Genomic DNA, 21593 nt, shown 5'->3' with positions numbered 1-21593 from the left:
CATGTGTGTTCTCTGGATGGAGGTCCTCCTGGGGCCTGAGCTGATTCTTAGTAATGAATGAAGCATCTGGCTGTGCTGTCACTTAGCATCATTCTGACCTTTCCTCCCAAGGAAAAAGCTCCTCCTATTTAACAGTCAGGCTCCCAGGGCCCAGCCTCACACAGGAAGCATCTCCTCTATTGGAGTCATGAGTCTGTGAGTTCCTCAGTGGGTTAGGTGTGAACTGTCCCCAAAGGGAGATGGTGTTAAGGTTGGGGTAGAAAGTAAGAAAGTCCTAAAGCAACTGCCTTTTAAAATAAGACACAAAATAGATGACCTTTCAGTGTCTTTGACATGCGTCACTATTTATAGCGTCTCATGAAATCTGTTGGAAATAGATATATTCGGCAGAGATAAAGAATCTCTTATGGCTGATTTCTTTTATTTATTAATGGTAGTTGGTGTGCCAAAAATGGAACTAGGAATGCCAGGTGTGTGTGTGTGTGTGTGAGGTATGGGGGCCCTAAGGAGAAATTTTCCGTGGTAGATTTTATAAAACAGCACAACTTTCAGGGTATTTTAAGTGGGTGCTGTGAGTCTAGGCCTCCTTTAGGACTCATTGTGGAACAGCTGAAATAGAAGCCAGTTCTTAGGGATCCCACACCCTAAACGAGAGATGAAGGGCACACACAGAGACAGGTTCAAAGACGCTGTGGTCTTTCTCCTGAGATACTAGTAAAAGAGTAGTGTGTGAAGGGCTCTGTGTGGACACAGTGGGGGAAGCAGAGGGTGGGAGGAACTGAGAAAGCAGCAATGAAACACGCGCATCACATATATGAAGTATTAATGGCAGCTAGTGGGGAGTTGCTCTGTGACACCGGGAGTGCCCCCAGTGCCCCGTGACCACCTGGATTGGGCGGCGGGTGGGAGGGAGGTTCGAGAGGGAGTGGTTACACGTATACTTACGGCTGATTCACGCTGTTATATGGCAGAAACCTACACAATGTGGTAAAGTGATTATTCTCCAATTTAAAATAAATTTTTAAAAAATCAGAAAATTAAAAAAAAAAAAATAGTCAGGGGCTCTAAATTCCTAAGGCAACGCCCAAAGATGCAGGTGAACTTTCCGGGAAAACATCCCCAAAAGAGCCACCACAGGTAACTTTCCTGATTCAGACCCCTTGGCTCCACTGTAATTTGCATTGCTGCTGTTGCATTAGAATAATAGGGAGCTTTGGGGGAGGTTCAAACTGTAACTGGTAATCCACTCTGCAAATTTACAGATTATTGAAGCTACTATAGAGTGATTCTAAAAGCCACTGAACTAGCCATGGAGGAGGGGGCTGCAGGTAAAACCCTGACATCAGCACCATCCACCTCCGTGGCCTAGAATTGAAGATGTCTTCTGTCATGGGCTTGCCAAATGAATGGAACTTAAACACAAGATACTCAGCTTCATGGTCAGAGCTGGAAAGGAAACTTCAGAGGGCGATGCTTGACACATTGACAATTTATAACTTCCTCTGCCTAAGCTGGGAGGGCTTGGCCTTGTTCATTGTCAAGAACAGTTGGCTGGAATGGTCTGTAGTTAGAGACCATAGAAAAAAACCATCTGTTTTTTTTTCTTTGATTAAGGTGGCACTAATGGTAAAGAACCCAGCTGCCACTGCAGGAGACGTAAGAGACTGGGTTCCATCCCTGGGTTGAGGCACAGCTGAACACAACTGAAGCAACTTAGCACAGCACATAAAGTACAATAAACACTTACTCATTTCTTTGCTTAAATGGTAGAAGAGAATTGTCTCATCTGTCTAACTTTATTAGCATTCCCTAAGCCATGGAAATAACTGACTCGGATGAATTCTGGAGGGAGAGAATCTAGGTCACTATAGGGGGCACAGGGAGTGATTTTCATATCTGTGCAAAGAGAGGAGATACTTCTTACATTCTTTTGGGAACTGACCCTTGTTTAGTTGCTCAGTCGTGTCCAACTCTTTGCAGCCCCATGGACTGTAGCCCGCCAGGCTCCTCTGTCCATGGGATTCTCCAGGCAAGAGTACTGGAGTGGGTTGCCATTTCCTTCTCCAGACTTGAGGCATGAGAGCCAGCAGAGGGTGGGGCTGCTCTCTGGTCCCACCTGGGACCATGGAGTCTGGGGGCTGCCTCCCACAGGCCAGAGCAGAGTCTCAGAGCCCCGGCTCCGGAAGCCCATTAAGTGAAGCGGTCTCCACTCCTTCCCCCGACACTGGGTCTGCCCGTGGTTCAATTCGTTATTATAACTTCTGCTGCCGTCCTTGCTCCCAAATTATAGCAGCTGAAGGCAATTAAATTCACATAAAACAAACAGATAATAAAAAGTTGTAATGACATATTATCCAGTTTTCTAGAAAGGCCTAATTGTTGCTGTTCATTATCTCATTATGACAGCACCTTATCCAGAGCCCCAGATGGGCTGCCACCTCCCCTGTCCCCCTGAGGGGGTGTGACCATGAGCTGGGTGATGGAGGGGCCCCAGATGGGTTGTTGCAGTAAACAGGATCCCAGCTTGCCACCTGGGCTGAGTCTCACAGGGCACCTTGGGGTGTTCACTGTGAGCCCAGCACATTTGTGCTTGTCGGCACGAAGGAGACCAATTAATCTGCTCACTTCACTTGCCATAGCAGGTGAATGGCCCTGGATGTGTGCAGGACAGTCCCCACCCCCTGCTGGACCAATCTGTGAAGGTGAAAGTAGTGTCCGACTCTGCCATCCTGTGGACAGTAGCCCACCAGGCTCCTCTGTCCACAGAACTCTCCAGGCAAGAATACTGAGGTAGATGGCCATTCCCTTCTCTAGGGGATCTTTTCAACCCAGGGATTAAAGCTGGGTCTCTTGCCTTGCAGGCAGATTCTTCATCGTCTGAGTCAGCAGGAAAGCCCAAATATCGAGGAGCAACCACCCAGCATGGGGCTAGAACCCACGACCCTGGGATTAAAAATCCCATGTACTGCTGACTCAGCTGGCCGGGACCAGTCTATCCCATGGTCTAAATTACCAGGCTGGAAGCACCTTTCTGCCCACAGGATTAGAATTAGCACAGAAAAAATGGTGAAATACTGAACATTTATAGAAAAAAGTCATCACTTTTAAGTTCATTCTCTAGATGTTATTCCTGTTGGCCTTCCTTCTAGTTGCGTGTGTGTGATTTATCTTCTATGTTGTGGTGGACACTTGTTGGGTATTTTGGAGAGTAGCTGGACAATGTGCTTTTCTGACGCCGAAAGGCAGTCAGGAAGAGCATGGCAGCCTTGCCATCCAGGAACTTAGGGCCTAGGGAGGCAGCAGGTGGTGAGTGTAGATAGATGTCCCTCTTGTCTTTGGATGTCAGGGACATTTTCTGAAGGAAATGAGTTCAATGAGGTTGTCACCTTCTCTAATGGCAGTTATTTCAGTGTATTCAAGTTTGTTTAAGTAGAATACAAGGAGTTTGGTGCGTTTTTTTTTTTTTTTTTTCTTTTTGGTGTCCTAAAAATATATTCATGTCTTTTATTCTTAAAGAAAACCAACTTCATTCACACCTACCCTTCTTTTTATCCTTCTCCTTCCCCCCACGGTCCCTTCCTGGCAAGTAAGTGTGGCCCACACTCTGGGCCTCAGTTTCCCTGCCTTCTCTGGGCTCCTCAAACTGTGTGCATCTGCTTATCCCTGCCTGCTTCCCAGTGCGGTAACTCTCCCCCACAGCAGAGCCAGGATGGGAGCCGTACCCCCTCAACAGGTGTGGTTGTGGTGTCCTGAAGGTCGCCTTCTCTCACCACGCTGAAGCTCCAGTACTTTGGCCACCTGAGCAAAGAGCCAACTCACTGGAAAAGACCCTGATCCTGGGAAAGATTGAGGGCAGGAGGAGAAGGGTGAGACAGAGGATGAGATGGTTGGATGGCATCACTGACTCAGTGGACATGCATGTGTGATAAGTTGCTTCAGTCGTGTCTGACTCTGTGCCACCCCATGGACTGCAGCCTGCCAGGCTCCTCTGTCCATGGGATTCTCTAGGCAGGAATGGGAGATGGTGGAGGACAGGAGAGCCTGGCGTGCTGCAGTCCGTGGAGTCACAAAGAGTCGGGCACAACTGAGTGACTGAATAACTGACTACAAAGGGGTAGCAAGAGAGAATTTTGGGGGGTGTTGACGTTGTTCTGTGGCCCATTTGTGGTGGTTGTCACAAGAATCTTTAAGTCTATATTCAAACCCAGAACTGTATGACAGAAAAATGAATTTCACTATGTACATTTTAAAATCTTTTAAATGACACAAAAAGATGTAGTAGCCTCCTCTCCACCCACCTATGAACCTCCCTAACTCCCTCCCACACACATATACATGCAAAACGCATCACCACTAATAGATTCATCCCTATTCTTTCTCTTGCTGGTTGTGGTCATAGTTACAGCAATATTGACAGGCAGGTGCAGCAATCTTTTTTTTTTTTAGTTTTTATTTATCTGGGGGGTCACACCAATGGGGATACAGGATCTTAGCTCCCCAACCACACATTGAACCTGCGCTCCCTGCAGTGGAAGCACAAAATTTCAACCACTGGACTGCCAGCGAAGTCCCCAGCAATTTTTTTTTTTTTTAATCATAAAAATACTGTCCATGTTAGCTTGCAATTAGACGTTTTCACTCCACAATAAAGAGTGGGCATCTTTTCTGATCAGAGTGAGCCACTTGTCCTCATTCTTTTTAAGGGCGACAAGTGTGTGTGTGTGTGTGTGTGTGTGTAGTCGCTCAGTCGTGTTTGACTCTGCGACCCCGTGGACCGTAGCCCGCCAGGCTCCTCTGCGCATGGGATTCTCCAGGCAAGAATACTGGAATGTGTTGCCATTCCCTTCTCCAGGGGATCTTCTCGACCCAGGGATCGAACCGGGGTCTCCTACATTGCAGGCTGATTCCTTACCATCTGAGCTACCAGAGTACCTATACCATATGTTATTTAGCCATTCCCCTGCCAAAGGGCATTCCAATTGCTGAAAGGGTTTTTTTTTTTTCCTTTTGCTAACACTGCTGCAGTAACCATCCTTGTTTGTTTTAGTTCTGTGTGTTCACACAATCATTTCTCTAAGCTAGGCTAGACTGGTTTTTGTTGTGGTTTTTTTTTATTTTTGGCCATGCCATGAGATTTGTGGGATCTTAGTTTCGTGACCAGGGGTCAAACTTAGTTCCCTGGCCAGGGGTCAAAACCGGGCCCTCAGCAGTGAAAATTTGGAGTCATAACCACTGGGGAATTCTATCTCTAGGATAGATTTTTTTTTTTGAAGATTTCTCTATTTTTGGCCGTGCTGGGTCTTCGTCGCCGCTCGGGCTCTTGTCTAACTGGAGAGCAGGGGCTGCTCCCTAGCTGCGGTGTGCGGGCGTCTCGCTGCGGGGGCTTCTCTTGCTGCTGAGTGTGGGCCCCAGGCGCGCGCGTTTGCGCAGTAGCTGTGGTTCCCAGGCTTCGCTGCTCCAAGGCGTGTGGGAGCTCCCCGGGCCGGAGGTCGCGCCCATGTCCCCTGCCTCGGCAGGCGGGTTCTCAACCACTGGACCCCCAGGGAAACCATAGGATAGATTCTTAAACGTGGATTTTCTGGCTCACAGAGCTAGGAAGTTTTGATTTAATAAGACAACTTCAGATGACCCTCACAAAGGTTGCACAAGTTTACACTTCTGAGAGCAGAGATGAGATTGTTTCTTCACCTCTCATCAGCACTACATGCTGTCAGTCTAGTTTTAGTTTCTGTTTTTCCATCTAACGGATAAAGAAGATCAGTCATGTTTTACACCTTGGTCAACACACCCTGGTCATCCTGACGTAAAGGTCTTTATCCTCCCCTGCCTGCCCCCAGGTCCGCGCTCAGCACCTTTAACCTGACACCTGCAGCGCCCGCTCCCTCCAACTCTCTCCTCATTCTCTCTCCCCAAGTCATGGGTCTAACCCTGGAACTTTCCTCTGTAAAACTTGTGAATGTCAATGGGCATCTGGCCTGCTTCTGTGTCTTGGCTGTTGTAAATAGTGCTCCTGTGAACATGGGTACATGTGCCTTTTTCAATTACGGCTTTCTCAGGCTGTAGCTAGTGAGAAGTTGCTGAATAACACAGGGAGCCCAGCTTGGTGCTCTGTGATGACCTCGAGGGGTGGCGTGGCAGAGAGGCTCAAAAGGGAGGTGATACGTGTATACATGTGGCTGATGCGTGTTGTTGTGTGGCAGAAACCAACACAGCATTGTAAGGCAATGTTCCTCCAATTAAAAAAAAGTTTTTAAATCCCCTGGATGCCTCCCCATTGTGTTTAGACTAAAACTCACACTCCCGTGTGAGGCATTTAAGGCTGTTTAGATTCTGGCCAGTCAACATTTCTGCCTCGCCAAGTTCATCTGCCACGCCTTCCCTCCTTCTGACTCTCCTCCAGCCCCACCCCTGCCAGCAGCTCCAGAGAACACCGACGACTTCACTTCCCTGTAGGACGTCTGTGCTGGGGGTGGGATGAGGCAGGGGAGTGAGCCAGGCCGGCACTGGGTGGGGAGGCTGAAGAGCCTGGGTCTGGAGGTTCGATTCTGGGGTCCACCCCTCAGGGGCTGTGAGGTTCTGAGCAAATGAGTTTGTCAACCTCTGCGTCTTAACTTCCTCCTTTGTAAAATGAGATTAGTAGTGACTCACGGGGCAGCAGGAGCCTTTTAACTGCAGACTGTGATGCAGTTTCATACCATACAGTCGCGCTTCCCTAAGGATGTACGGAAACCTCCTCTCGGCTGTGGAGGATAGGGTGCGGGAATGGGATTCTCCTGTCCCAGCTTTTTGAAAATTAATGTATTCATTTAATTTCAGCTGTGCTGGATCTTCGTTGCTGCGCAGACTTCTCTAGTTTCGGGGGTGGGGGGGACCACTCTCCAGTTGCAGCGTGCAGACTTCTCACTGTGGTGTCTTCTCTTACTGCGGAGCGCGGGCTCCGGGGTGAGCGGCTGCAGCAGTTTCGGCTCCCGCGCTCTGGAGCACAGGCCCGGTAGTGTGGTGCTCAGCCTTAGCTGCTCCGAAGCCTGCGGTATCTTCCCCGGTCAGGGCTCGAACCCATGTCTCCTGCACTGGCAGGTGGGTTCTGCACCACTGAGCCACCAGGGAAGCCCTCAAAATTATTTTCAAATTACAGTGTCTTTCCATCCTCATATCCATATAAGGCAGGTCAGCGAGGATGTCCATATCCTGGCAAGTCAGGGAGGTGGGTTGTCTCTGTGCTCAGAAGTCTTCTGCTTAGAGACTGTCTTAACTGTACAGACAGTGGTGGTTGAGCAAATGAGCTTTCAATCCAGGTTCCTCCATCACAGCTCTGTGCCCTGGAGACTGTTGCTGGCTCTCAGGTCACCACCGCGAGGTGTGGTAGTTGGACTGGATGTTGGTACAAGGTCTGCCAGCCCTCACATGCTGAGGCCTGGGCTCAGGCCCTGAACTCACGCAAAGAGCCTGGCCAAGCGTCTGACCCTTGGAGCCTCCAGTTCACATGCCCTTGGGTGACCAGATGCCCAGCCCTGCACATCCAGATCCAGATGTGGTTCATACATTTTTCTCTAAAAATGCTTTTTCACAAATTTTACCTACGAGCCACAGAGCCTTAAAAGAGTTATATGAGTGAGTGAGGGGGTTAGTGTTAGTCACTCAGTTGTGTCTGACTCTTTGTGACCCCATGGACTGTAGCCTGCCAGGCTCCTCTGTCCATGGAATTCTTCAGGCAAGAATACTGGAGTGGTAGCCATTCCCTACTCCAGGGGATCTTCCCAACCCAGGGACTGAACCCGGGTTTCCTGCATTGCAGGCAGATTGTTTACCATCTGAGCTACCAGGGAAGCCCCATCCCAAACTGTTACAGTTGGCGCTTTATCAATGAACAGAGCAGACTTCAGGTCCCCATTCGGGGAAAAAAGAAATCACAGAAATTCCTGCTCTGGAGCCTGCACAAAGCCCGGCCCTGGACAAGGACTGCCCCCCTGTCCCCTCCACACATACGCTGGGTTACCGGACCCTGGTCAGTGTTGACCCAGAACACTGTTTAAGTCCATCAGCCCATCAGCCCTTTTCACCAGGACTGGATTCGTTGTAAAACCTTGACATGCTGATAGTTATCATCACAGTTTAACTGTGTCCTATGTGGGTCAGTGGGCACGAGATGCTGTACTGACCTGTCTGTGAGCCGGGGGCAGAGGGCACTGTCAAGGCCTTGCCAGCACTCACTTGTTATGATGTAAACAGTCCAGGGGGAGACGGTGAAAGCAGCAGGAGCTTTTTTCCCTAACATGGGTGTGGAGGTTGTGAGAGAGGCGATGAGTGGCGAAGGGAAGGTGGGTCCTGAGGAGCTGGGATGACAGCAGTGCCTCCTGGCCCAGGAGGAGGGGAGCAGCATGAGGACAGTCTGCCCGCTGCGCCCCGAGAAGGAGGCTGGCAGACACAGCAGCGCTTCTGTGAGAGCTGCATCGTACCATTGCATTCGGAGAGGCAGGTTCTCTGCCCCTGCTGGTCTGGGGGCTTAGTTAGGAAATGAAAGTGGGAGGAGGGATTCAGGGTAAGCCTTCAGAGAATTCAGAGGAGGAGTAGGAGGGCGGGGGTCAGCCGTAGAAAAGACAAGTGGTCCCAGGACCCCAGGCAGCATGGAGGCCCGAGGGGGAGTGAAGAGGATGAGCAGGGACTGACTTCCTCCCCTGGTCGCTGCCCAAACACTGCTTGAGTCCTGATTAATTTGGAGTGCTTTTTTTGGGTTTTTTCTTTTTTTTTGGCTTTTTAAAAAAGATTACATGATAAAGTAGGGGCTTCCCTGGTAGCTCAGTCAGTAAAGAATCACCTGCAGTGCAGATGAGCCAGGTTCGATCACTCAGAATAATTTTGTTGACTGAGATAGTGAGTTTCAGCCCCTATCAAAGCCCTTCTCTTCTCCAGTCTCCTTGTCAGAGGTGAAGGCTGGCGTGCGCTGGGTGTTGCCGGGAAACTGTGTGGCCAGACATCAGGGGCCAAGAGAGAGCAGAGAGCACGGCCAGCCACTGAGCGTGAAGAGACCTGAGAGGGATAAAAGGACCCCTCCCTGCAGGAAAACTCCAGAAAGACAGAGATTATGAGTACTCTGGAAGGAGGAGTTGGGAAGGAGGGATGAGGTATGCAGACTTTCGGTGAAATACACAGCCACGCTGCCTGCCTCCTGTGTGCCGAGCAAGTGATTGGTCCTCTGGACAAGAAACAGAATGCAGAGTTACATCTTAGATAAGCTGATATTAGAACAGCACCTGGTATGTAGTCGCTGCTGGCTGTTTGTTAAGTAAATAAGTTCTGGTGACCAAAAGCATATTTCAGTGGGGTGGTCGGTCAGCTGGCAGAAGTGTTTAGTACCAAACAGTGGGGCAAACATCTCAGGAGAGTTCCCGCAGGGTGAGGAGGGGGAATGTGTCCAACTGAGTGACCGGAACAGGCTTCCTGGAGGAGGCGACACCCAGGCGGGAGCTTGGTGGACGTGAAGGGACGATCCTGCAGTCGTTGTCCAACCTCTCCTGGACCATGGCCACAGCCTCCCACCCCCCTCCCCGCCTCCAGCCCCACTCACACTTACTCCCCACGCAGTCTCCTCCAGAGTGTACCCAGGGTTTAAACCTGTAATGGATGAGAAAAAGGCCAGGAAGACCCCCTCGGTTGGCCCACCCTGCCCTTCAACCCCTCTGAGCTGGCCTGCGCATCGCTCTTTTGTCCCCTTTCCTTGCCCGTCTTCTCAGCCTAGAAGTTTCCTTCTTCAGGTGCCAGTTGCAGACAGCATCCTCAGCTCCCCCCCATCGGTGTTACCCCATGTCCACAGCACGCGGTGAAGGGTAGCGCGTTCCGGTTTCCGCCACGTGTTTCTTTTTGGCTGCACTGGGTCTTTGTTGCTGCACACAGGCCTTCTCCAGTTGCGGTGAGTGGGGGCCTCCTCTCTAGTTGTGGTCTGTGTGCTGCTTGTTGCGGAGCATGGGCTCTGGGGCATAGGCGCTGTAGCTCTGGTGCAGGGGTTGAGTTGCCATGTGGCATGTGGGATCTTCCCGGACTAGGGATCAAACCTGTGTCCCTGGCATTGGCAGGCAGATTCTTAACCTCTGGACCACCAGGGAAGCCCAGAAGTCTTTAAAGAAACAGCTTTTTCTTTACCATCTTAGTTTTTAAGCACAATCCCTGCCCATAGCAAACAAGGAGTGGATGAATGAATGAATGAATGAATGGGAGGGAGGAAGAAGGGAAGGAGGGGCGGGGAGTAGAAATGCTAGGCTCTGGCTCAGAGTAGAAGGTAGGGCTGGATTACACATTTGGAAGCAATCTGAGCAACTGTGAGTGTTGAAGTTAAGAGTTGAACAGAGAATCCTTGGGAAACAAGAGAGAAAGGTTGAGGACCAGGAGCAAGGGGGAATTCCAGTTTTATGAGCAAGAGTCCGGCCGGGTCCTGGAGGTGGGGTGCCCACAGGAGATAGGCCCACAGGGGCTACGTGGTCGCAACTGAGCTGCAGGGCTGAAACAGCTGGAGGACAGGCTAGGCCCCCGATCTGCGGTCCAGTGGCTGGGCGGATGGATGGCATGGTGCTCACATTGTGTCTGAGTCCGGCATTAGCTGAAGAGACACGGGCCGAGGCTGCTGGAGTTGAGGGCAGAGGAGAGTGGAGAACGGGGGCTGCAGGGAAGTGGCGAGGTTCTGGAGACGTTTTTCTTCGAGCTGTGGGAGACCCGAGCGCTTTGCAGTGTCGGGGAAGAGGTCAGCACCCGGGGAGAGCCTGAGAGGGCGGAGGGGACGAGGGGCAAGTCTTGGCGATGGAGCAGGTTCGCAGGGGCCAAGGGCAGGTCCGTGTGTGTGCAGCCCTGGTGGGAGGCGAAGCTCACGGGTGGTGGCTCTGTCTCTGACCCCTCGTCGGTAACCGGGGGTGGGAGAAGGGGACTCCACGTTGAACTGGAGGCAGTAGCCAAACCAGACAGAGTAAAATTCTAAACACACCCGACCAAGGGGTGATGTCTGTCGGGCCACAAAGAATAAGGGCACTGCCTCGCCCTGGGTGTCCCCGTGTGTGCGTGACATGGTGCGGCCTGTACCTGCTGACAGCGGTGCCCTGTGGACGGGAGAAGCAGGAAGAAGCCAGGCTGGAGATGGGGATTCGTGTCCATCTGCTCTGTGGGTGGTGGGCAGGTACTCAGGGAGGCCGGCTCATGGGCCTTGAATTCAGTGAACTTTCTAGACACAATGAACTTTCTAAATAAATGAGAAGCCACTTATGGTTTCCTTGAAAAAAACAAACTGGCTTCTTTTTTCTGTTGACGAAGGGAATAAATTCTCATCATAGGAAATATAAAAACACAGAAGAGTTGAAAGGCAAGGGAAAGGGGGAATGACCCACAGTTTTACCACCCAAAACAAGCACTGTGAACATGAAAGGAAATTCATCACAATGTTTTGTTTTAAAGGCATTTTTTTCTCTTCTCTCCCAAACATCAAGGAAAACAGTCATGGCTTATTCTTGGTGTCAGTGTCCACCGGGGAAGATTGTGCTTACAATTTTTAAAAGAAAAGAGAAGCATAGTGTTCCAAGCATATCGAGTATTGGGTAGTATATACTGGTCCCAAGTGACAGGCCTGTCTTAGAGAAATCTTCTCTATCTAGGTACTGACTGTTATCTCATTCCCTAACATCCCATAGGAGGAAGATTGCTTTTAAATGTGTATATGGGAGCAGTTGCATTTGATTTTTTTGTGACTCCGACAGGAGAGGCATAATCTCTTTGAATCATCTTTAACTAAGACTCTGATGCTGGGAAAGATTGAAGGCAGGAGAAGGAGGCAACAGAGGATGAGATGGTTGGATGGCATCACCGACTCAATGGACATGAGTTGAAGCCAACTCCAGTAGATTGTGAAGGACAGGGAAGCCTGGTGTGTTGCAGTCCATGGGGTCGCAGAGTCAGATATGACTTAGTGACTGAACATGACATAACAGAAAACAAAGTCCCTAAAAGAAAAGGACTAGTGTCACCAAGGAGGCTTGCAGACCCCCGCCCGCACACCCACTCCAGAGTCCCTGTGCAGTGTGCTGTGGGTGGGAGGAGTCACACCAGGCTGGAGGTGACCAGGATTGCTTTGTATGACCTGTGTCTTTACCCTCAGAGAAGGTAGCAGGGCCTGGAACCAACGGCCAGCCCACGCCGCCCTGGATCCCCGTGGGGCGCCAGAAGCGCCGAGGACCTCTGGAGCAGCCCCCCAGCCAGGAAGACAAACCTGCGGCCCGGACCTTGAAGTCTGACACAGGAAGGCCAGCCAAGGCACCCGAGAGAACCCAGGTGCTTCGAGTGGACCCTCCGTCTCCCTGTGTATGCAGTGGAGCACCCCAGGTGGGGGCTGGGGGCTGGGACCCCGTGGTGGCCCCACGTCCTGCACGGTCATTATAGTGACCGTGGCCTGTGATGACAGCTGACGTCTGCCCCGTGCCTGCGCCAGGCGGCCAGGGCGGCAGAGGAGCCGTGGACCACTCAGGCAATGCAGACAGCCCTCTGCTCCCCAGCTCCTTGGCAACATGGCTCAGCATCTGGAGAAAGCGACCCGGGGTGAAAATAACTTCTCATTTAGATGCTAGGCAACCATGTCTGCAGCCCCATCTTGACTCATTTTGCAGTAAATGACCGAGCCCTGCGTGTACTACTGCCCTGGCCGCCCACTGGGGTCCGTACTCTTCACCAAGGTCCGTAGGGCTGGACCCTGGGGGTCCCTTGTACACTCCAGACTGAAAACAGTTTTCTCCAACCCAAGCGACAGTGCTTAAAAGCAGGCTGAGACTCACAGCTTTTGTGTTCCCCCCAGTCGCCACGGTAAAAATACCAAATCATGTTGCAGCCATGTGGGGAAGTGAGCCTGAGCTTGCAGTTGAACCTGCTTCTCTTCATGTTCACCAAAACCGCTGCCATAGCCAAGCTTGGAGAACCTCCTGCAGGCTTAGGGAATTTATAGAACAAATAGTCACCAGTGATTCCGGCATCCACGGTCATCCCAAGTATCCTAAAAGTCATAAAACTATCTTCAAACATAGTTCCTTTCGCCTTCCAGTGGAACCCTGGCCCTCTGACCTGGCCATGGCCAAGGACAGGTCAGGAGCCAGGAGCAGGCCACGAGCAAGTCCATCCCGGAGGCTAGGTGGCCGTCAATCGTGAACCAGAGCTCCCCAGGAAGGTGCCAGCACTGGGTGGAGAAGCCTTCATGGCTCACCACCTGTGGTTATGTTTGTCCCCATATGAATCTCAGGTGACGGGACAGCGTGTGTCTCTCTTGTGTCCTGACAGGAGCCCGTGAAGCAAGCCGACTTTGTCCGCAGCAAGTCTTTCCTGATGACCCCAGCCAAGCCTCCTGTGGACCAGAGGCAGGGGACAAAGCTCCGCCTCCAGGAGGGGCTGCAAAGAGGAATCTCCTTGTCCCATCAGAATTTGGGTATGAAGCCCAGAAATAGTGCTGAGCCCTTAGAAATGCATTTCCAGGTTTAGTCCTGCTTTGTTTTGTTCTGTGTTGTCTTTTCTGAATTACTTGCTGCCACATTAATTTTTTAAAAAAATTTATTTATTTTACTGCACCGAGTCTTAGTTGTGGTACATGGAATCTTTAGTTGCTGCGTGTGAGATCCAGTTCCCTGACCAGGGATTGAACCCAGGCCCCCTGATTAAGAACGCAGACCACAAAGGAAGTCCTACCACATTGATCATTCAATTATTTATTATTATTGTTATTATTTTTACTTATAGAAGAGTGACTTTATTTCCCTGGTGGCTCAGTGATAGAGAATCCACCTGCCAAAGCAGGAGATGAAGGTTCAATCCCTGGATCAGGGTGATCCCCTGGAGGAGGAAATGGCAACCCACTCCAGTATTCTTGCCTGGGAAATCACATGGACAGAGGAGCCTGGTGGGCTGCAGTCCATGTGGTCTTGAAGAGAGTAGTTATCTAAACAGCAGTAATAATTGCTTTATAATGTTGTATGTTGATTTTTTTTTAAAACAGCTTTTATTGAGATAATCATTTACACAGCCCCCCCCAAAAAATCTCACCCATTTTAAGGATACAGTTCAGTGAGTATATATTTATCAAGTTGTCCAACCATCGCAGTCCAATTTTAGACCATTTCCTTCACCCTAAAGAGCTATCCCATACCCATTTACAGTCATTCACCATGCTCACCTCCAGCTTAAGCAACCGCTAATCTATTTTCTATCTCTCTGTATATTTGCCTTTTGGGGGGGACCTTTCTTATAAATGGCATCATAAAATATGTGTTCTTTTGTTTCTGGCTTCTTTGGCTGAGCATAATGTTTCTAGATTCAACTTTCTTGTGGCATGTAACCGTATTTTTCAGTTTAGTTTTCATTTTGCTAAAACATACATAACAGAATTCACCATCTTAACCCTTTCTTAAGTGTCCATTTCAGTAGTGTTAAGAATATTTACCCACAGAGTTCCTGCAATTTGATCATGAAAGTCTCTCTCAACTCACCACATTGCTGGAACTGTAAATTATCCTATGCCGACATCTTCTTCACACATTTGCACGTTTTATGTTTGAGACTATGGTTAAGACTCTGGACATGTTTTTTAAAAAGCCTCCAAGAAGCTTAAGAGCAAATCCAGACTCGATCCTCACGTCTCCGTTTGTTTTGTCTTCTCTCCAGCAGCGCAGTCGGCAGTGATGATGGAGAAGGAGCTGCATCAGCTGAAGCGCGCCAGCTATAGCAGCACAGACCAGCCCTCCTGGATGGAACTGGCCAGAAAGAAATCGCAAGCTTGGAGTGACATGCCCCAAATTATAAAATAGGTTTACCAGTACTCTGGTAAAGAATGTCTACTTCCTTGACGAGTCACTTCCTTTCAAACTGCCACTCAATCAAGGCAAACAAACTGTGAAACTGAAGAGCGATTTTATCATCAGGTTTCGAGAGAGCAAGCTCAGGGAAGAGGGCGGAACCAGGCAAACGAGTCCGACGGACACTCGGCCCCGGGCCAGAGACGCCCGAAGACAAGAACCCATTGAAAAGGGCCAGGACCGAGGTCTGTGCCCACAGGTATGAATGTGAGTCTTTCAGAGTCCTCCGGAGAGAGGGGGCTCAGGCAGGGGAAGAAATGCAGATGAAGCGCGGATACGGAACTCAGGTGGCCTTCCAGGAGAACGCGTGCCCGCGCCGCCGCCAGAGATCAGCTTGTGTCTCTGGGTCCCCGTCCTGCCTGCGGAGCCTGTCTTCTCCTTTCACGTTTACCGTTAGGCATGACATTCATGGTGAAACAGAGACGTCGTTTTTTCCAAGAGCAGCTATCGTACGGTCCACTTTCCTGAAGGCAGCCAGCCCGCGAAGGAGTGGAAGGAACACAGCAGGCTCCATCGACTCATAGACTCCTTCCAAAATCAGTTTTTAAACTTCTCCACTCATCCATGTCCTTCACCATTGAACAATGCATTGCCTGTCGAATAAAAGGTTTCAGACCTGACACACGTGTGTGATTTTTACTCAGGCTGAGAGTGTCCTCTAGCAACTGAGTTACATGCAGTGTGTGGAATTTCATTGAATAAGAGAGGTCATGGTCAAACCTCATGTTAGGTTGATTGGGGAGTTTGGGTTGTATGAGATTCGCCCCCCCGACAATAAAACTTTGTTGTTCATTTTTGGAAATCAGAAACTACTGTAGGATTTTGGCTCTTTACAACTATTTGATACAACCTATTAAAAATATAAGATTTCCTTTAAAGTTGCCACTTTTCAGCATCTCGTTAATCTAACCTGTTTGTTTCTATTGAAACCTAGGTTATCAGTACATTAAGCAGGATGAAAGTGCAGAAGCCAGCAGAGTAAGAGGATATATTTGAAATCTCAGAATTATGTCTCAATTATATAACACCTCTCTTTTTAAATACCTTTCCAGTTTGTTCCTGTGAACAAGCTAATCTCCATGGGACTGTGTGTAGCTGGGGACATTTAGCCTTCAGAATCAAAAAGATTTCATATATAGTATAATTTTATTTTATATACCCTAAGTTCTGCTCCTTTTATTGTATTTTCCATCCTCATGAATATTTTTCTGTTAGAACTACACTGCTTTGTTGGGTCTGCCTGTATTGAAAAAGTCCTGGGGTAGTTTTTTTCCCCCAATCAAATTGATCTATTAATTGCATTAATTAATTAATTGCATTCTCTTAGAGAACACCAATGCCGAATTCCCTGGTGAACGTGCTCTAAGCAAGAACTCCCTTCATCCAGTCTTGCTCCAAAAGCTTGGACATAAATAGCTTTAACTAAGAAAAAACTGTGTTGGCTATTACTACTCAACACCATGGCTTCTCCTGTTAGCAGAACATTTCAGGTGAACCATTTTGAGGCAGTGGATTTCACTGTAAGATCAAAGGTATTTGGTTCCATTTTGTTCAAATACAGGTTCATACCCTCTGTGTGTTTCAGGACTGGCTCTTGTTCTCTCTGGCCCCTGAGAAGTTAAGAGAATATAGAATTTTCAGACTCAGGGAATTCACTCGGGGGGTGATACTGAAACTGCCACCCTTCCCTCTGCCCTGCGTGGAGGTGGTGACCCTCTTCCCTAACAAGAGGAGTTGAGACAGAGACCAAAATTTAAGATGATGTGGGCAGTCTAGAATGGCAGCTGAGATGGTAAAAGCTGAAGGGAATTGCCAGCCTCAGTTTTCCTAACAATGAAGACAGTAGTTCCTGAGTCTCTCCTCTGTCCCAGGCACTGCTCTGAGTGCTTCTCAGATTATTGTTTATAATCCTTTCCACAATCCTTCAGAGATAAGAACCTATCTCCATTTTGCAGATAAGGAAACAAGAGGCACTTTATTGCGATTAAGGTCACCTGTCCAAAGCTCCTGGAAGTGACCCCAGGCCCCATGCTTTTAACTACTACCCTTGAGTGGATCCCCATTTTTAAAAAGTAGTAGTGTGGAGGTGAGTGTGTCCTCAGAGACGTAACACAAAAGGAGCACTAGACTTGCCTTGAGGGCTCTTGCCTGGCTATAGACTGAATTTTTGTGTCTTCCCAAAATTCATAGGTTAAATCTGAATGCCCAGTGCAATGGTGTTAGGAGGTGGGGCTAGGGGGAGATGATTAGATCATGAGGATGGAGCCTTTATGAATGGGATTAGTGCCCTCATAAAAGAGACCCCAGAGAGCACCCTTGCCCCTTCTGCCATGTCAGGATACAGTGAGAAGATGGCCATGTACATCCAAAAAGAGGGCTTTCACCAGGTGCTGAGTCTGCAGGCACACCAGATCTTGGACTTCCTGGCCTCCAGAACTATGAGAAACCAATTTCTGTTGTTTTAAAGCCATTCATTCTGTTATAGCAGCCCAAACAGACTAAGGCATGTGTCCTGGGGATAAGGTACCTCATGATGCTTCCCCTGGTGACCACCTTCACTCCCATCCTTCAGTTCCATAAAAGGACTGGAGAAAGTGTGAGGATTCTTCTGTACTTTGTCATCCTGATCACCTACACAGACAACAGGGTGTTTCCATTCACTCCTTCACTTCCTTTAGTGCCCCACCTGTGTGTCGATGCTCCACCCGGGCACTAGGGGCACCCTGATGAGCAAATGGGCAAGCTGCATTCTATTTATGGGAGGTGCACTGAGTCAATAACCGTGAAAATGAGGAAAACATGTAACAAGAGAATTGCGTGCAATGGTGGGCCTGAAACAGAGGGACTTGGTTGTGGCCGTGAGTCTCCTGGAGATTGGGTGGTTAGGAAAGAGTTTGCTCAAGAGATACGTGTGTGCTCAGTTGCTTCAGTCATGTCTGACTCTTTGCGACCCCATGGACTGTAGCCTGCCAGGCTCCTCTGTCCATGGGATTCTCTAGTTAAGAATATTGGAGTGGGTTGCCATGACCTCCTCCAGGAGATCTTCCTGATTCAGGGATCGAACCCAAGTCCCTTGTGTCTCCCGTATTCTTTACCACTAGTGCCACCTGGGAAGCCCTTGCTCAAGAGATGACTTAATTATAGAACCAGCCATGCAGCGATCTGGGGGAAAACACTCCAGGAGGAAGGAACCACTCTACCAAGTCCCAGGTCCTTGAACTTGGCCTGTTCTAGAACAATGTATCTGGCATGCTCGGGATGAGGGGAAGAAGGTGTGGACATCAAGAAGCAGGCCGTGGGGGAGATCTACTAGCAGTTTCTTCTACATCTGACCTTCGAAAGGACTTGGAATAGGCGACAGAGTGCTTCGCGGTAGCATGGGTGCTTGCTGAAGACAATTCAGGCTGATCAGTCCGACCCAGAAGTGGTTGATCTATCCTGGTGTAAACCTTCAAAGAGGGAATTAACAGGACACCGTGGACCAGCAGCTGAAGAAACAGGGAACGACACCTCGCCAGAGAGGCCTGGGTGGGAGAGCTGCCAGTGGGGACAAGTCGCCGCCAGCCCGGCAGGAACCTCCTGACGCGACATGGATCTTACGTGACGAGCATGTGTGCTATGAGACTCGCTTCCGGGTTGTCGAAGAGCATTCCTTCTCTGACTGTTACATAGAATGCATAATAAGAGGTTCTTGCGGCAAGCTCACTTCTTGAATGTTCCCTGGAATACATGAAAAGGGATGCGAAACAAGAACTTCCTCAACAGAATGTTGGAGAGAATCCACTTCTTGAGTTTTCTGAGTACAAGCCAAGCAACAAGCTTCCTCCCGGAGGAATACCCAACACGGACTTTTCAGAACCTAAACAGCTCACGGGATGCACAAGAAGGAAGCCAACTACAAATAAAGAACGTGGTGCTCCAGAAAAACATGTCTGTCCTCACGATGGATGCATAAGAGAGTTCAAGAATAAAACATCCCTGAGAAAGCATCTTCGAGTTCATAATCCCCGAGATCATGTGTGTGCAGAATGTGGGAAAGCCTTCAAGGAAAGTGCAAAGCTAAAAAGACATTTTCTGGTTCATACTGGAGAGAAGCCATTTCCATGCACTTTTGAAGGGTGTGGAAAACGCTTTTCCCTGTCCTTCAACTTGCGTACACACGTGCGCATCCACACTGGGGAGAAACCTTTTGTGTGTCCTTTTGTAGGCTGTCGCAAGAAATTTATTCAGTCAAATAACATGAAAGCCCACCTCTTGACTCATGCAAAGGACAATAGGAGTCTGTGAGAAAAGATTAAAAAATAATCATCAAACAGGATAGGCATATATTAACTAAAGAGTTACTGGGAACAAATATGCCTCATTAATAATTCGTTCAGAAAACAATTTTAAAATCAATATTGTGACCCTCAAGCCATTTTTTTTTAATGTTACTAAGATGCTCCTCTAGTCTGAGATATTATTTTAGAACTTTGTGTAGAATTACAACATGCTTCTAACAGTAAGGTCAGTAATGAACTTACTTCAAAAGCATAATCCTTAATATCTTAACAAATTGGATTTTTGGATATGAGACTTAATATCTCATACTATAAATAAGAAATTGACTTTTACTTTTTCATTTTGTAGTGTTCAATCATCTAGCTTTTTCCCTTTAGCAAAATACTTAATACAAGTGATAATTCTAGAGAATGAAAATTTTTTAGTAGATTCTCAATAAATTAATGCATAGTTAAAATTTTTCAAGTTAAGCATATTGTTTAATCATTTTATTTTTTATGATTGTGTCAAACCATGTTAATCATAGTAGATATAAATAGTTAGCTGATGATGTCAATCCATTTGAATCCATTTTAGACATTTTAAAATAAAAGGAAATAAACACCCCACCCCCCCCCCCAAAAAAAAAGAAGCAGGCCGTGTGAGGAGACAGGTTTGTTCTGAGTGCTTTGGAAGTCAGTAAAGGTGAATGATGGAGGGGATGGGATTTATATTAGAAGAACATGGCTGTAGCTGATGGATGGGAATGGACTGTGTGGAAACACAGTGGAAACAGGAGGTTGGAAGGCTGTTGCCATGCTCCACGTGGGATCATGGTGGTCTAGACTCATGGTGGAGGTGGAGAGAAGTGGGAGATTCAAAACGCTTTTAAAAGGGTAACGTTCATGTGCTGGTGGATATGATTTTGAAAAGGAAAGTGTGGAAATAACACCTACTTTTTTAATTTGAGTGTTTGATCCTGGAATTTCAATTCTGTGCTACTTATGTATTTGTTTTTGCCTGTGCTGAGTCTTGGTTCCTACCCACAGGCTTTCTCTAGTTTCAGTGAGCAAGGGCTGCTCTTTCCTGTAACGCACAGGCTTCTTGTGGCAATGTTTGTCTTGTTCCAGAACATGGGCTCTAGGCACACGGGCTTCAGTAGCTGCAGCACATGGTCTTAGCTGCTCCAAAACATGTGGAATCTTAGCTCCCCAACCAGGGATCGAACCATGTCCCCTGCCTTGGCAGGCAGATTCTTAACCACTGGACCACCACGGAGGTCCAATACCTACATTTTTGGTTCAAGATCCTCCTGATGACTCTATCATTACAGAAATGGCAGGGGAGGGGTGATATACCACCAAAAAGGAGTTCAGTTGTGGACATCTTAATGTTGCGATTCCCATTACACCTGTAAGGGGGAATATAAAATAGAGTTACAAACTGAGACGTCATCAGGATTAGATGGGCTAGGAATGCAAGGTCTGAAAGTAGGAGAGAAGAGTCCCTGGATTGACCTGAGGATTGGCCAACATTTGTAGATCCTCAGAAAGAGGAGCGAGCAGTGGAGGCAGGGAGGGTCTGTGAAGGAGGAGGAGGCAAGAGAAGAAGGTGTTGGCAGGAGGGAGGCATACGTTGTGTAGGGGAGTATCCTCCAAGAGATGGGGGTGAGGGTGATCCCTGACCCCGGGAACATGGAGGTCTTAGGTGACCTTTTCCATTTCAGTAGAACACTGAGAGCAGAAGCACAGGCAGAGTGGGTCAAAGCCAACCAGCCTGTTGACACGAGGCTTCAACTTTCAAGAACTATTGTTGTGAATGTGTGTGTTCATGCTCAGTTGCTTTAGTCATGTCTAACTCTTTGTGACCCCCATGGACCACAGCCCACCAGGCTCCTCTGTCCATGGGATTTTCCAGGCAAGAATACTGGAGTGGGTTGCCATTTTCTTCCTCCAGGGGATGTTCCCAACCCAGAGATTGAACTCACATCTCCTGCATTGCAAGCAGATTCTTTACGGCTGAGTCATCAAGGAAGTGTGAATGCGAGCCAGGAAATGGCCGTGACTAGAGGTGGGAGATGCAGAGTACATCATGAGAAATGCTGGGCTGGAAGAAGCACAAGCTGGATCAAGATTGCCAGGAGAAATATCAATAACCTCAGATATGCAGATGACACCACCCTTATGGCAGAAAGTGAAGAGGAACTAAAGAGCCTCTTGATGAAGTGAAAAATTTGGAGAGTGAGAAATTTGGCTTAAAGCTCAACATTCAGAAAACTAAGATCATGGCATCTGGTCCCATCACTTCATGGGAAATAGATGGAGAAACAGTGGAAACAGTGTCAGACTTTATTTTTTGGGGCTCCAAAATCACTACAGATGGTGATTGCAGCCATGAAATTAAAAGATGCTTACTCCTTGGAAGGAAAGTTATGACCAACCTAGATAGCATATTAAAAAGCAGAGATATTAC

At 48.4% G+C, this 21593-nt stretch overlaps 2 protein-coding genes across 9 annotated transcripts in view; both read left to right on the top strand.

Annotated features, from left to right (window-relative positions):
- CRACDL (CRACD like) overlaps nucleotides 1-15481 on the top strand; it is a 126986-nt gene extending 111505 nt beyond the window's left edge. For 4 of the 8 annotated variants that reach the window (XM_070474746.1, XM_070474754.1, XM_070474742.1 and 1 more), the window contains 3 exons: nucleotides 12131-12354; nucleotides 13297-13441; nucleotides 14671-15481. In XM_070474746.1, coding sequence (XP_070330847.1) covers nucleotides 12131-12354; nucleotides 13297-13441; nucleotides 14671-14813 — 512 coding nt within the window. In that variant the 3' untranslated portion in view covers nucleotides 14814-15481. The remainder of the gene's footprint in view (nucleotides 1-12130; nucleotides 12355-13296; nucleotides 13442-14670) is intronic. The other 4 variants (XM_070474717.1, XM_070474737.1, XM_070474721.1 and 1 more) reach the window with 4 other exon arrangements.
- Nucleotides 15482-18450: 2969 nt separating this feature from the next.
- LOC110123939 (zinc finger protein 42 homolog) lies at nucleotides 18451-19454 on the top strand. The gene is made up of 2 exons (XM_070456933.1): nucleotides 18451-18461; nucleotides 18563-19454. Exons 1-2 carry the CDS (start codon nucleotides 18451-18453, stop codon nucleotides 19146-19148), a joined length of 597 nt encoding a protein of 198 aa, XP_070313034.1. The 3' UTR covers nucleotides 19149-19454.
- Nucleotides 19455-21593: the final 2139 nt, after the last annotated feature.

This window comes from Odocoileus virginianus, chromosome 2, assembly GCF_023699985.2.
Source record: "Odocoileus virginianus isolate 20LAN1187 ecotype Illinois chromosome 2, Ovbor_1.2, whole genome shotgun sequence".
NCBI classification, from domain to species: Eukaryota; Metazoa; Chordata; class Mammalia; order Artiodactyla; family Cervidae; genus Odocoileus; species Odocoileus virginianus.
Note: the sequence above shows the minus strand (reverse complement) of the source record. Positions and strands in the feature narration are given on the sequence as shown.